The 15,554-nt window shown below is 49.4% G+C and overlaps 2 protein-coding genes across 3 annotated transcripts in view; one reads left to right on the top strand and one right to left on the bottom strand.

Moving 5' to 3' along the window:
* Positions 1–1,145: 1,145 nt before the first annotated feature.
* On the top strand, positions 1,146–12,514 carry ARF1 (ARF GTPase 1). Of its 2 annotated transcripts, XM_007456490.1 has the most exons (5): positions 1,146–1,177; positions 10,437–10,621; positions 10,697–10,807; positions 10,916–11,040; positions 11,204–12,514. In XM_007456490.1, the coding sequence occupies exons 1-5, from the start codon at positions 1,146–1,148 to the stop codon at positions 11,363–11,365; spliced, it is 615 nt and encodes a 204-aa protein (XP_007456552.1). In that variant the 3' UTR covers positions 11,366–12,514. The 2 variants fall into 2 exon arrangements, with proteins under 2 accessions (XP_007456552.1, XP_007456553.1); XM_007456491.1 differs by lacking the exon at positions 1,146–1,177 and having other exon boundaries at positions 10,474–10,621; positions 10,916–11,013; positions 11,234–11,365.
* Positions 12,515–13,804: 1,290 nt separating this feature from the next.
* The window catches only part of CUNH1orf35 (chromosome unknown C1orf35 homolog), a 2,204-nt gene continuing 454 nt past the window's right edge, over positions 13,805–15,554 (bottom strand). The window contains exons 3-8 of the mRNA XM_007456492.1: positions 15,426–15,471; positions 15,254–15,333; positions 14,986–15,058; positions 14,714–14,799; positions 14,078–14,203; positions 13,805–13,995 (exon numbers count right to left, since the gene is read on the bottom strand). Of these exons, the coding sequence (XP_007456554.1) occupies positions 13,938–13,995; positions 14,078–14,203; positions 14,714–14,799; positions 14,986–15,058; positions 15,254–15,333; positions 15,426–15,471 (469 nt within the window). The 3' untranslated portion in view covers positions 13,805–13,937. The remainder of the gene's footprint in view (positions 13,996–14,077; positions 14,204–14,713; positions 14,800–14,985; positions 15,059–15,253; positions 15,334–15,425; positions 15,472–15,554) is intronic.

Raw genomic sequence — 15,554 nt, forward strand, 5'->3', positions numbered from 1 at the left:
GAAAGAGTGGGTCCTTTATATTTGAGGATTAGATTTTGATGGGAAACCCATGTGTTAAGGGGGTAGTAGAAGAGAAGTCTGGAGGTGAGAGGAAGCCTCACCTGGGGTCCCTTGTAGGGGACTGCGTTCCTCTGGGAGTGAATGGCTGGATAGGGGCAGTACTAGGGAGTGAAAGTGCAAGACACTGAGTGCAGTGGGACTGCTGGTCACCTGAGGGGGGTGACGGGGACTGCTGGGAGGTTTTAAGCAGAGGATGGCAGGAGCAGGTATATGAATGAAATTTCCCTGAGTCCAGGGCTGCCCAGGGTTTGAAATGTGAGCAGAGGTAGGAAGAGGCCTATTGAGAGGTAGCTGTGGCTGTTCAGGCCATACAACGAGAAGTTCCTACAAGGACATTGGCCTCCCAGCCAAGACCAGCTGCTTGGAGAGTGAGGCAGAGGTTGCCCCGAGTGCTCTGAGCTGGTGCACCTCTGGGTGCTCCTAACAAGGGTCTCAGGAGGGCAGATCTGGCAGGGGGCTTGCTTCAGAGGTAGGGGGATCTAGCAGAGGCTCTCAGCCACTGCTGCACTTTGCTATTCTGTGTCTTCTGGGAAGCCCATCACTCAGAAAAAGAGGTGGGGCTGTAATTTTTTTTACATTTTGTTTTCAAAATGAAAGTTCTCTGCAGGCAAAAATCAAGTTTTAGAGATTGGTTTAATCATTTTAATCACTCACAAAGTCCCCTTGTGCTGAAAAAGCCTCAGGGGGCCGCCTGCCACTCTGAGAAGTTTGAGGAGGAAGAACTGTGCACTCTGACAGCTCATGGTTGGTTGCAGTTCCCTTTTTTTTTCAAGGGTGTGGAAAGGGGTCCGAGCAACGCTGGCTTCTCCAGAGCCCCACCCTCGTGCCTGGAGAGGGTCCTGTGTCTGCACCATGGGTGCAGGTGGCCTCCTTGAGAAGACACCAGAACAGAAACCATAGGGGCTTTAGCATGTTTGTGGTGATCATATAATTAAAGAAGTAGAGTGACAAAAACAAATTAATGTGATATACTTCACAACAGAAATCAGAATCCTGAATTGCCGTCTCTTCCTTGTTCTCACTACGGGAACTGAAACATAGGACTGTGTTATTTGACCGGTGTGCCTGTCCTTTCTGTCAGGATCATGGGGACTGAGACTTCAGCAGCTGGAGCTGTGTGTGTGTGGGTGTGTGTGTGAGAGAGTGAGTGTGAGTGAGTGTGTGTGTGTGTGTGTGTGTCTGCGCTCACGTTGAAGCTTTTAGCTGCATTGAGAGGACTATAGGGTAACTGTGGATCAGTCTTTGACATTGCTTGGCCCAGAGCCTTGTTTACCATTGAGGTGAGGTTGGAAGGATGAGCACTGTCTCTGTTCCACTTGTGTTTCACCATCTGTCAATTGGATTCATTGAGTACTCTTGAGCTTTTGTGTGCCCAGGGCTGTGCTTGTCACACAGCTACTCCTTATGTGAGTGTGCTGTTAGCCCCACAGTGTGTCGAGGGTATGCTGAGAACAACAAAAAGGAAAGGACTCTTCCCTGTGGAAGGTGGCATCTGAACTTGGCTTCAGAGGTTGAGTGAAGGGCTTGGTGGGCATGGCATAGAAAATCAGTATGGAGAGGGGACTGGGAGCACAGCCAAGGTCAGAATGTGGGCCTGAGTGACTTGCTGAGGAGTTCCAAACCAGTGGTGCTCTGTTTGCCACTAGGATGGGTTGAAATACAATTCTAACTGATTTCCGAAGAATGATGTGCAGAATTAGTAAGGAGTTGGTGGTCGACACTTTTCAGGGTATCTGGGTGGTTTAGAGTTGCCTGTAGTTTCTCTAATCCTGCTTTGCATTTTAGTCATAAATTGCTTTGTTTCCTCCATTTTCAGTTCAATTTGTTATACATTTTAATGTTCTGAGGTTGATGCAAATTTGTTTTTGCTTTTGTTTTTTCGGTCTTTTGATTTCTTTTTCCAGTAACAATTTCTTTAGACTTAAGTGTGTTTGGAGTCAAGTAGAGGGTATATATGCCCTGACTTCTGGAGTAGAAGTGCTCGTTAGGGTCCATGGCACTGGCCCCACCACAGTGGGGGGCCCAGGCGCCCACCACCAGGTCTGCAGGACCTGGAAACCATTCCATCACTGTTGCTCCATCCCATGGGCTAGCATACTGAGATGGTCCTGCATAGCTGCAGGGGGCCAGGAATGTAGGTTTACTCTGGAAGGCCTCGAGCCCAGGGACAAATCTGGGAGAAGAAAATACCAAGGAGCAGCCAGCGTCTGCCACCAGGACGAATGCACAGAACTGTGAGAGATGCTCCTGATGTAGCATCCGAGTGAGGCCTCAACTTGTGGGTATCATCCACTCTTTGTTTCACTCCAGTTGGAGGCCGCGTGACATTTGTGTTCAGAGGTCCTACATGGATATTGTTTTCATTTGGGGTAGACCATTTGGTTATTTGCTCCCATCTGTAGATTTCACATCAAGTGTAAGTATCTTTGGTAATGGGCTTTGAGAACAGTTATGTTAAAAAATAGTAAAACTTTAAGACTATGAATAAGGGAGAATTGCAAAAGATAACTAAATATATTCATCAGTTAAATGCTTTGGATTTTGTAGTTATTGGGAAGTAGGATTAATTGCAGTTTCACTGTTCCCACGCTCGCCTTGTGGTTGGTATGCTTGTTCCGTTAGACAATGGACAGTGACTCTTGGATGTTCATGTTAGTGTAGACCAAGAGCTACATTCATGAATGAAACTCATTTCTTGTTGTCATTTTAAGAATTTCACCTTGAATCTTAAGCTGGCCAAGAGGGACCTAAATTGAATTTCACTGATTGTTTCTCCTAAGAATCAGACCTGACTGGAAACCCCTTCCTTCAGCTTTGGGAGGCAACTTGCAGGGCATCTGGAGACCAGGGTTAGTGTACTAGTCTCTGGATTTCTGGTACTCATCCTCCTCTGGGGGCGGCGGGGGGGGGGGCGGGTTGTTGGGAACAGGACTGCTGCATAGAGGCCAGGTCTAGTGCCTAATTGATTCCTGCAAAACATCCTAAAAGTTTTGTTGTGAAAAACAAAAAACAGTCTCTCATTGGAATTCACCTTTAGGAGCAGAGCAGAACTGTACAGTTCTAGAATGTTTTTGCATGTTCTTTCATTTATTCTTTTTCTTTGTATTGAAAGTTCAGAGTCAGGGTAGATGAAATGGGTGGAGGTGGTCAGAAGGTACAAACTTCTGGTCATAATGTAAATTAAATAAATCCTGTAATATGAGGTACAGTATGGTGACTGTAGTTTACCGTACTGTATTTATATTTGAAAGTTGCTAAGAGAGGAAATCTTAAAAGTTCTCATCACAAGGAAAAAAAGGGTGACTGTGTGAGGTGATGGGAGTTAACTAGACTTTTTGTGGTGATCATTTCACAATATATACACATATCGTCATTATTTTGTACAACTGAAAATAATACAGTATGTCAGTTATATCTGAATAAAACTGAAAGGAAAAAAAAAGTTCAGTCAACTTAATTACATCCTTTGAGTGTCTCAGGCTGAATATTCTTCCTTCTGAGCGTGTTGTTGATTCTTATCTTCATCACAATTGTGTTAGGCCTGTGAGGTGTATCTGCCTATCACTAGTATTGGCACGTTCAGTATTATGCTAATTTTTATGAAAAAGTTACAACATGTAACTCTCTACCCAATTGCAGAAAAATGTTAGAGCTACAGAAATGGAATGTTGGACTAATAGAGTAATGACTGAAGGCTTTATTTAGCTGATGGGGTGGAGCTACAAGTTGATGCACAAAAAGCAGTTTGTAGCAGATTATATTACGTGATCATATTGCCTATGAAAGTAGAGGACCCCCACCCCTTAAAATTAAATCCTACATGTCAGGGATGAATTAGGCTTTTGAGTGGTTGATAATCTAAGCACATATTTGACTGCTTGAAGAATGAATGAAACCCTTAAAGAAAATGTTTTATAATGTATATCAGTTCCTCAGGAAGATCTTCACTTCGTTAGTTTTTCTCAAATTAGATATTAAAATTGACATTATGAACTATTGAGCTGTACATTTTACTATATGTAATTTACACCTAATAAACTTGACTTTTTTTAAAAAAAAAGCAAAACGAATAAAGTTCTGATGTCACCTAGCTGTTCATTTGAATAGGGGTTTCATCCATGTGATCTCTCATTTACAGAGGGACCAGAACAGCCCATCACATCTGAGGCACAGAATAGAATCCAAACCCTTGTTTTTTGCCTCCTTGGGTCACATTTTCATTTCCCAAGACATGCTCTAGGTTAGTGGTTTATTCTTCCTACTGATTCCCAGCAGTTTGGGTCATCTTGATATGGATACAGAGATTTTGTTAAGTAAACCAGCTCTAACAGTTTCAGAAAATGTGACAAACTTTCCTTCTGCAGAAGTAAGCCGCACGGCTCTGTAGGGGAGGGCTGTCCCATGCTTATCTTGAATCCTCTGAGGCTTGTTAGGAGATGCAGCAGGCACAGGTAGAGCTCGTGGGTACGAGCTCTTCAGCAGCTGAACCAGTCACTCTGGATTCATTTACTGGAGGGGAATGGGTGTAAACTCACGCTACATTTTTTCCTCCCTGCACTGGCTTTCCCAGGGAGGCCTGTTGGTGGCCTTGGCCTGTTGCCTAGTAGGTCTTTGCATGCAGGAGTGTAGGCAGCCAGTTGTGTCCTGTTCTTTGCTATAATGTTGAACTGCCACCCTATTATTGTTTCTGGTCCTAACCAGAAAAAGGAAAAAACCATTCTTAAGGGGCTCTGTCCCCTCAGAGCTTTCTGTCTCAGGAAAGAGACGTGCTGTTGTTACTCTTGCATCTTATGAGCCAGCTCGAAGGTGCAAACTCAGGCAGGTGCGGGGAAGTGCTCTTTTGAGAAAGTCAGCATCTTCACTGCTTACAAATACTCAGAGCCATTACCATGAACCTGAAAAACAGGTTTTGACCTTAGTGCTAGGGATCCTGGTGGAGGAAAGGGTGAAACAGGCCTAGGCTGGGCATCCTACAAGTTAGAACCTGTGTGGAGAGGCCACGGAACAACTCTCGTGGTCACTGTTGAACCTTTCCACTGTGATACTGTGTTAGGTCAGGAGCTGCCAGGGTCCCTGGACCAAGGTGCAGGGCGGGTATAGATAGATGCTTGTATAGTGGGAGAGACCAAGTGCTGTGTGTGGCGTCTTAAACCCTAGAGTTTGTGCTCATGCCCATCCAGGTTCAACCACCAAATATATGGCCCACTTCCCCTTTGGGGCTTCAGGACTTGAGTAAGTTAAAAAACTGTGTGTGGAAGGCAAGGACCACCCTGATAATCAGGGCTCAGCAGACTGCACGGCCAAGGGTGAGTGGGCAGACATGCTGGGGTGGGGAGGGGAGGAGGCTCTTGGACTGCCATGGCTGTGACTGACTGCATTTTGAGGCTGACATGCAGGTGTGGGCCTGTTGCTGGGCCCAGTTTACCTGGAATGTTCCATCAGTCCCATGTGGGAGTTGGGAGAGTACACTTAACCTTTTCACCCCAGCCCAGGTTTTTGTGTCAGTTTGTAGGAACGTAACACTAAAACAAGTATAAACAGCAGTCTTCCATCCTGCCTCCCAGGGATAGCTCCTTTCATGCCTCACTGTACTAAATAGTGTGCTAATACTGTTTCTCAATGTGTCAGCTTTGGACAGTGAGGGTTGGCCCTTGAGACCACAAGTTCTGGCCTCAGCTTTCCAATACCCAGCAATGACAGTCAAAGTATCATGACTGAGTAAATATTGTTCACTGCTGAGTCAGGTGGTGACTGGCTTATGGTTTCCCTCAGGAAATCTTAAAATGCCTTCTTTGCATTTTCATCCTTGGGTTTTTTTCTGTGTACCTGTCATTAGTTTTTCCCAATCCCCCTAGAATTGCCAACCGGCCCGTTTAAACCACATAGGTAACTGTTCCTCTTTTCCTGGAACTCTCCTCCTTCCCGCTGCAGCCTGCGCTGGCTGCTGTTCAGGCCTGCCTCTGTGTCTCTCTCCATCACCTTGGGGGCTCCCTCTGCCTGTGGCAACCTGGAGAAGAAGGGATGTGTGAAACCTTGCATTTCTGACCTCTGTTCTGCCCTTTGGCTGATACAGAATTACAGATTGAAAGTGCTGCTTATGTCTCTCTTTTGGGGGAACAGTTTGAGGTTAACCACATAATTGAGGGAAAGGCATGGAGATTTCCAATACCCACATAGCCTTCCTCACTATATCCCCCACTAGAGTGGTGCGTTTGTTACAGTTGATGAGCCTACATTGATACATCATCATCCAGAGCCCATAGTTTACCTTAGGGTTCACTCTTGGTATTGTGTGTTCTGTAGGTTTGGAGAAATGCATATTGACACGTTATCTACCATCGCAGTTTCCCACAGAATAGTTTCACTGTCCTAAAAATCCTTTGTGTTCCACCTATTCATCCCTCCCTTCCTCCTAACCCCTCACAACCACTGAAAGGATCTTTTTACTGTCTCCACAGTTCTGCCTTTTCCAGAATGTCACATAGTTGGAATCATAGGTGTGTAGTATTCTTAGATTGGCTTCTTTCACGTAGTAATGCACATGTATGCTCCTCCATGTCTTTTCATGTCTTGATAGCGCCTTTCTTTTTAGTGTTGAATAATATTGTTTGGACGTACCACAGCTTATCCATTCACCTACTGAAAGACATCTTGGTTGCTTCCAAATTGTGGCAAAATTTGGAATGAATAAAACTTTTTGGAATGAATAAGACTTCTGTAAACATCGGTGTGCAGGTGTCTGTGTGGATGTTAGTTTTCAGCTCCTTTGGGAGCATGATTGCTGAATTATATGTTCAGAGTATGTTTTGTAAGAAACCTCCAAACTGTTTGCCGACAGCTGCAGCATTTTGCATTCCCTCGGGCAGTGGAGGAGAGTTCCTGTTGCTCCACATTCTTGCCATTGCCAGCGTGTGTTCTGGATTTTGGCTTTTGGTCATTCTAATAGGTGTGCAGTAATAGCTCGTTGTTTTAATTTGCATTTCTCTGAGGACATATGATGAGCATCTTTTCATTGCTTACTTGCCTTCTGTAAACCTTTAATGAGGTTTTCATTAAGATCTTTGGCCCATTTTTTAAATTTTAAAATTAAGTTTTTTATTGTTGAGTTATAAGTGGTCTTTGTATATTTTGGATGACAGTCCTTTATCAGATGTATCACTTTCAGATATATTCTCCCAGTCTGGTTTTGTCTTTCACAGAGCAGAAGTTTGTCATTTTAATGAAGTTCAGTTTATCAGTTATTTCTTTCATGGGATCTTGTCTTTGGTGTTGTGTCTAAAAAGTCATCACCATACGCAAGGTAGATGTTGGTCTTTAAATTGCTCCTACTTTCCTCCTCCCTTTTTTTTTTTTTTAATATTTATTTTTTTGGCTGCGTTGGGTCTTAGTTGCGGCATGCGGGACCCAGTTCCCTGATCAGGGATCAAACCCGGGCCCCCTGCATTGGAAGCTCAGGGCCCTAGCCACTGGACTACCAGGGAAGTCCCAGTTTCCTCTTTTTTAAATCTTGTGTGTGTGTGTGGATTTTTTTCACTTTGGTTGTGAGGTCTGCTGTTCTCTGTGTCCTAATGACCTGTTCTTGTTTTGTGGGCACCAGGTCCCCACCATGTTGATGCCAAGGCTGTGTGTGGGTTGGGGATTTTGTTTGTTTTTTTCTTTTTAAATGTCTTCTGTCTTCTCTCCAAATTCTTTGTTTCAGTCACTTGCATTGGGGGCTTCTTAAAGGGAGATAGGGGCATGGCTGTTTGAGGGCCTCCAGGTGCAAGAATCCATGGGTCCTTGCTTTGAGGCCTCTGGGTTACATGTGAGGGTCTGCAGGGAAGTGTGCCTCCCTGTTGATTTTGCCCATATCCGTCTGTTTCCAGTACAGTGCACCCCATGCCCTCCTCTGCCTGGATAGTGGAGTCAGGGCCCCTGGTTCAGCAGATCCAAAAAGGTCCCTTGGCTCTCCTGCAGGGCTGAGGATGAGCACTCGGTCAGGGTCAGACCTCACCAAAATTTGCTGTCTTCTGTCACCTCTTTCCACCTCCCCCCCACTTTTCTCTTTTGAGTCAGTCATCACTTATTTCTTTATTGGTAACGATTTCAGGAGTAAGCTGAGATAAATGTGTGTGTTCAGTTTATTCTGTCTTCCATAATTTATCATCGTCTATAGGAAAAATGGCTGTCTGCAGAAAAGGAAATACAGTAAAGATATTTTTAAATTTTAATTTTATAACTAGGTAATATTATTCAAAACCAAAAAGAATTAAAGTGTTGAAAGTGCACTGAAGCCTGCTGGAAGGGCCTCCACGGGACACCTCTAGGACCACTGGAGCATCTAAGTCACAGTCGGGTAGTGATTTTGACCTACTGAGTAAACTAGGAATGCACAAGTTCACACTCTATCAATATATGGAGAAGTGGTTCCTTGCAGGAGAATGCTAACTAATAGCTGGAAGGAATGACTCAATAGAAAATCACCATTTGACAGTCCTCATGGTAATAATTCAGCCAGGAAATGTCAGAGTGCTAAAACTAGAAGGTGGAAGTTGGATGAGGAGCAGGACATGGACTTAGTCACCAAATACTCACTGATGACTAAGGCAGAAAGTAACTTGCAGTGGAGGCTTGGCGACTCCACCTGAGCCTGTCATCAGAGGTGATAAGGAATGGTGGGGATCTGGGGCACACCCCCCAGGTGGAGTGCAGTGGGGCGTGCCTGTGGCAGGCCCATATCTATGTCCTTCATGGGTCTGGCCTCTGACCCCAGCAGTGTCCATCCAAAGTCCAAAGACTGGGGAGCTCATTGTTACTTCTAGGGGGGTCAGGTATGCAGAGCGAGGCTCCTTCCAAGCCTTGACAGTGGCTTCCACCAACACCCTCTCAGAGGTCAGGTGCAAGCAGCTCCTGCCTGCTTGGAACAAGTGCTCTGTGGTTCATTTGGTTTTCTGTCAACACTCACACAGAGTTCTTCCCAGTTGAAGGCTGCCCAGCTCTCCACAGCTTGGCTTCACCTTAGGTGCCAAACGTCCAGATTCCTGGCTTCCCTGGTGGCGCAGTGGTTAAGAATCCGCCTGCCAATGCAGGGGACACAGGTTCGAGCCCTGGTCCAGGAAGATCCCACATGCTGCGGAGCAGCTAAGCCTGTGCGCCACAACTACTGAACCTGTGCTCCAGAGCCTGCGAGCCACAGCTACTGAAGCCCACACACCTGGAGCCTGTGCTCTGCAACAAGAGAAGCCACTGCAGTGAGAAGCCTGTGCACAGCAACAAAGACCCACCTCAGCCATTAATTAATTATTTTTTTAAGTCCGGATTCCTAAGCATTTGAGAAAGTGACCGTTTTTTCCTAAGGCCTTGTTTGGAAATAAAACAGTTGGAGGAGGAGAGTACTGAGCATGGAGAGGCCAGGCCTGGGCAGCTCTGGTGCCTTGGGCGCCTTTTGGGACAGGAGATCCTCTCCTCCGTGAGCCTCACTCCCACAGCTGTCCCTTCCTATAGGTCTGGGTGTCTGGGCCTGGTCTCTGACCTTGGGTCCAGCCAGCTCAGTGGTATCCTAGTGTTTGCCCTGCTGAGTGAGGAGAGCCTGGTGGGAGCCCAAAGACAGCACACGTGTTCTCGTACAAGCATGTTGCCGCACCACACAGGCCTTCTCCTCTCTGGGACAGCACTGACCACAGCTCTTGGGAAAGTGTCCCCTGGCAGGCTCCCCAGGGTCATTGCTGTGGGCTCACCCTTAGACTGAATGCCCTGGTGTGCTGCCCTAGAGCCCAGGTGTTCTCACTCCACCGGTCCTGCCTGCAGCGTGTGCTAAGCTCTCAGCGTGTTGGGAAAGGTTGGCTTTTGGTCTCTGCCGTGGGCCCTCCTAGCTTCTTGTGTGTTAGTTGCCTTAACATTGGACTGTTTTTCACTGAGACTTGGAGCAGTTGGGAGACATGGTAGGGCCTTGGAGTGGTTGTTTCTGGCCCCTTGAAAAGCTCTGTATTAGATTATGGAGAATCTAGCATTCATTTGAAAGCCACACCTCTCCACGCATGTTGGACATTGCACCCCACAGTGGCAGGTTGTAGGACTTACAGGTAAGTTACCCTGAGGCCTTGGGCGTCACTTCCTGATATAATGGCAGTAGCTGCTTCAAAATCCGGTCAGCCCTGTTCTAAGATTCCCATTCTCTCCCTTTTAAGGGTGATTTCAGGGCTCAAGAGGCAGGCAGGCAGGACTCTTTTTCTTTTGGATAGGAACCAGAATTTCATCAGCTTATGCCTTGTGAGTTTTCAGGAGAGATAACAGGATGTCCATCTGTCTGTCTGTGGGTGAGTCTGTCTCTGGGCTGCTCCTGCTTTGCTGGCCCTGGGCAGCACAGAAAGAGACACAAGGACTCCTTGTATCTGCAGGTTTCTCTGGCCAGTGTTGCTCCCACCAGTCTACAGCATGGGGAATATCTTTGCAAACCTCTTCAAGGGCCTTTTTGGCAAAAAAGAAATGCGCATTCTCATGGTGGGCCTAGATGCTGCGGGAAAGACCACCATCCTGTACAAACTGAAGCTGGGTGAAATCGTGACTACCATTCCCACTATAGGTGAGGAGGCTGGGCCTCGGGAGGCTAGGGGGTAGTGGTAGCCCTAGGGAGAGCCTCACACTGGGTCTCCTCCAGGCTTCAACGTGGAAACCGTGGAATACAAGAACATCAGCTTCACTGTGTGGGACGTGGGTGGCCAGGACAAGATCCGGCCTCTGTGGCGCCACTACTTCCAGAACACACAAGGTGAGGATAGGCCACCCCATTACAACCCTCAGGAGGGGGGCTGTGGCCTTTGGGAGAGGTTGGGGGTGTCCCGGGTGCCTGCACTAATGCTTACTGTTCCCTGTGCAGGTCTCATCTTCGTGGTTGACAGCAATGACAGAGAGCGTGTGAATGAGGCCCGAGAGGAGCTTATGAGGATGCTGGCAGAAGACGAGCTCAGGGACGCTGTTCTGCTCGTGTTTGCTAACAAACAGGTACGCATGGCTGAGCCACCCTGTGTGCTGGTGATGGGTGCACATTAGGCAGCAAGCCTCTCAGCGATGGAGGTCTGACGGTGGGGGGGCGGTCACAGGTCAGGCGGAGACGGTTCCATGCAGTCCCCTTGACCCACACCTGCTTTGCTACCCTCCCCCCTAGGACCTCCCCAATGCCATGAATGCAGCTGAGATCACGGACAAGCTGGGTCTGCACTCTCTGCGCCACAGGAACTGGTACATTCAGGCCACCTGTGCCACCAGCGGGGACGGGCTCTATGAGGGACTGGACTGGCTGTCCAATCAGCTCCGGAACCAGAAGTGAGCTGTACTCCTCTCTCCTCCCTTCACACTCCCTCCTTCTGCCCTCGCTTTACTCTCATGTGGCAAACGTGCCCCTGTGGTGTGAGTGCCAGAAGCTGTCTCCATGGTCGGTCACAGTGTGCTTCACCATGCTGTAAATGTGCAGACGCAGCCTGCAACTGGGTTTTTATTTAATGTAAATAGTTTTTGTTTCCAATGAGGCAGTTTCTGGTACTCCTATGCAATATTACTCAGCTTTTTTTATTGTAAAAAGAAAATCAACCCACTGTTTAGTACTGAGAAGGGATTTTAGGCACACGGGTCATCCAGGAGTCGCTGTGTCAGAAAAGCCCGACGTTCCTCTTCTGGGCTTTAACATCTGTGTTGAGATCCATTTTGGTGGTTGGTTTTTAACCCAAACTCAGTGCATTTTTAAAAATAGTTACAAATACAAGATAAGGAGAACACTTGAACACACAGAAGGGAGAAATGTGCCTAGTGTAGGTTCTGCAGTAATGGCCTGAGTCCAGTCCACCAGTGGTCTGTTTCCCGTTGGGAACGTGAAACGGGGCAGAACTAGCTATGATCCATTCTGCATGGTCACAGTAGGGTCCCTGTGATTTCCTCTGTCTTGGGTCATCCCACATCCCATAGCGTTTGTGCTTGTATCTGTGCTTACATGGCTGCCCAGGAGATGGGCTGGAGGCTGCAGCCACCACTCTCGGAACCCCAGCCTTTTCTTGGGTCAGCATGGGCACTTCGGTTGGAACGCTCTGGTTTGAGCGGGAGCCCTGCAGTCCCCTTGCTTGCCTGCTCCGGGCTCTCTGGGGTCTCACCAGCAGGAGCGCAGGTGGTCATCCTTGAGCCCCAGCCCCTCGGAGCCCCTGTCTACATGTGCTTTCACTCCCTCAGCCTGCAAGGGTCAGATTTGCCATCGAAAAATGATAACCTCTACTTTTTTCTTTTGTATTTTGATAAACACTGAAGAAGCTGGAGCTGTTAAACTTTATCTTGGGGAAAACCTCAGAACTGGTTTATTTGGTGTCGTGGAACCTCTTACTGCTTTCAATACACAATTAGTAATCAACTGTTTTGTATACTTGTTTTCAGTTTTCATTTCGACAAACAGGCACTGTAATTACAGCTATTAGAATAAAATCTCTTAACTATTTCATGGCTCTCCCATTTTTGGGTGCCCCTGACTGACAGTCTGCCTCTTGAAAGCTGGGCAGGGACAGCTGCTTCCTCCTCACTTAGGGAGGGCAGCATTGCTCTGACTTGCCCTGTTCCCTCTCTCTGCCCATCCCTTCCCTGCCACCCCACCCTTGTCTCCCTCCCCCCCTCCCCCACCACTTCACTTTCCCATGGGTGGGTGTGGGTATGTCCCAGTGCCCTTGTGGTGACCACCTCATTGGTCTCATGCTGGCAGTCCAACCCCCTGGTCCCAGTCTTGGCAATGCCTGGTTGTGAAAGGAACGGCAGGGTCACCATATGGAGTATGCCCAAAAGGCTAGGGCCAGGTGGTATGTGGAGGAAACCCCCCACCCTTCCTAACATCCATCCTTGGTGGTACCCCCCAAGCCAGCCAGCTTGTCCTCTGGAGAGGCGGGAACCCCTGGCCAAGCTCCACGTCACTGCCACAGCGATTGACCCATGCCTGGCTGGGTGCTTTGTGCACCTGTGCCATAGACCCTGTCCCACTTTTGCAGGGGTTGTCCCTCTGACCTGGAGCCCTTCTTGGCACCCTTGTTCGCCCCACTGGGTGCAGGCATTGGCAGGCGAAGTTCCAGGTGTCCCTTCCCCTAGAAGGCAGGCTGCCCCACCCTCAATGATCTGCTCTAACAGGCTGAAAACCAGTGCTGAGTGCTCTGAAGACAGAATTGCCTTCAGCTCTCATTTCTTTGAAAATCAGAAGCAAAACAAGAACCTCAATAATGAATCCAGTCTGGGTTTTGTCTTTATTCCAATGTGGTTGTAAGATGTTTTCACTTTTCCTATGGAGGGCCAGGTTGTATGTATGCCTCCCAGCCTTGGAGATGGGGGGCCGGGTGGAGGGAGCCAGTGCTGTAGCACGCAAAGGGGATGGGGGTGAGACAGTGGTTAAGAGGTCCCTTGGTGGTCTGGGGAGACAAGGGTGGCTCCAGGTACAAGTCCAGCTCCCCATGATCTAAATGCCCAGGCTGCCCCTTCTAGCATGCTCACCTACCTGCAGCTGAGCACTCTTTGGCCCCTCTGCCTTCCCTGCTGGCCACACATGACCCAGGGCTCTTGGTACACCTGAAGTTGATGCAGGGGACCAGGCCAACATGGGACCCCAGGATGCTGACCACCAAAAGGACAGTGCCCCTCCCAATGGGCTTGCAGGTAGTCTTGCTGGAACTCAAGAGATTTACCACATTTTCACACATCGCGTTCTATTGTGACACATGACAACAACCTTCCCTTTAGTATGAGACACTTTCCACTTAAGTTTATTTAAGTACAAAGAATGAGTCAACACAAAGAAGAATAGAAGTAGCCATACTTGGCCACAACTAAGCCTCTTTGGGGACCTGGGGTGACCCCCACAGGCCAGCCCTCCAGATCCCTGGACCTCAGTCGCTGTCATGCCTGCGCTTCCTCTTGCAGCAAGTCGAGGAGTCTGAGTCATGCCTAAGGGAGACCAGGGGACACCTGGCGTGAGGGCCCCTGCCTGCCCAGCACTCTGTCTCCATCCCCAGACAGCTGCACCTACTGGATGGGAGCAGGGGGCTGTGAGGAATCCGGCCCCCTCCCATGCTCCTTTTCTTTCCTCCTCTTCTCTTTCTTGTGCCTCTTCTTCTTTTTCTTCTCTTTCCTGCTCTTCCTGTGGCTTTCAGGGCTGCAAAGGATGATACGGAGTGCCAGGAGCCTCGGGGGTTTGGGGGGTCTAGCCGGGGGTGGGGCCACCACAGTAGCCACTGACCATGTGTAGCCATTTCAACCTCAGATCACTAAAGAAAACTCCTCAGTACCATGTGTGGCCAGTGGCTACCATGGTGGGCATCACAGACACATTCCAACCACGGCAGAAAGGTCTGCAGGGCAGCACCTGACAATCTCATGGCTCCTTCCAGCCCTCCCATTGGGATGCCCCTGCACTCTTGGGGCCGGGTGGTGACCCCCTCCTGTGCTCCCCAGACCCTCACACAAGTGGTCCATGTCTGAGCATCCTCCTCCAGGGCCCCTGACCCTACAGGGGGTTGGTAGGCAGTCATGAGACCGCCCTAGGGCTCAGAATCTCCAGAGGCTCCTCAAAAGAAAAAAGGGGCTGGAGCTGGGGAGTTCACTGACTGGAGAAGCAGCCAACATGCTGAGAAAACAGTGAGTTCTGTGCCCTGGGAGGCCTTACCCCGGCTCCACCTTCTCCTCTGACCGAGGCTTCTTTTTGGCCGAGGCCAGGGAGGTCCCTGTCCGACTGCTCTCCACGCGGTGGTGCTGCAGAGAAAAAAAAGCCAGGGGGTGTGCGGGGCGCCCTTGCAAAGCGACCGACGAGAACCAGCCAGAAGCTGGGAGGGTATCCCCAAGGAGAGACGGCCTGCCCCCAAGGCCCCTCAACAGGAAGAGGCACTCAGACCACCCCCCACCCCACCATGGGATCCCAGGATGTTTGGGGGTAGTTACCGTGAACACTGAAAGCCCCAGCTTAGCAGCCTCTTTGTCTTCCCGGGACAGCGCCACTCGCCCTGCAGAGCCACTGCGGGGACGTGGGTGAGATCCCCCCATGGTGAGACACACCCCCACAGACACCCACGGCGAGGACCGCCCATCCCCAGGCCTCCCTAGAGAAGTGGTGCGCCCAGACGACCCCCTGGGCGGCTGACAGTACGGAGCCCCGAGGAGCCACGCCCTCGTGATTTCTGGGGCCCCCAAGGACCCTCCGGTCCCGCACCTGGAGCTCCCCAGGCCCAGGAGCCGGTCCACTCCCTTCTCGGGGTCACCTCCTTCCCGCTTACAGACTTCGACAAAGTCCTGTTGGGGAGGGGAGTGCAAGTGCTCACCGCAGCGCAGGGTCAGCCCCCTCCCAATCCCACCCCCGCACTCCAGGAGGGCCCACCTCTCACCTCCTTGCTCAGGCCGGTGGGCTGCTTCCTTACGTTCTTGTAGCCTCTGCGGGGGCCGCGCGTGAGCTTCAGGGAGCTGCGGGCCTCGCCTCGGCCCCTGCCCCTGCCGCGCCCCCACCCGGAGGTAAA

Source organism: Lipotes vexillifer, unplaced genomic scaffold, assembly GCF_000442215.2.
Source record: "Lipotes vexillifer unplaced genomic scaffold, Lipotes_vexillifer_v1.1 scaffold814, whole genome shotgun sequence".
Taxonomy (NCBI): Eukaryota; Metazoa; Chordata; class Mammalia; order Artiodactyla; family Lipotidae; genus Lipotes; species Lipotes vexillifer.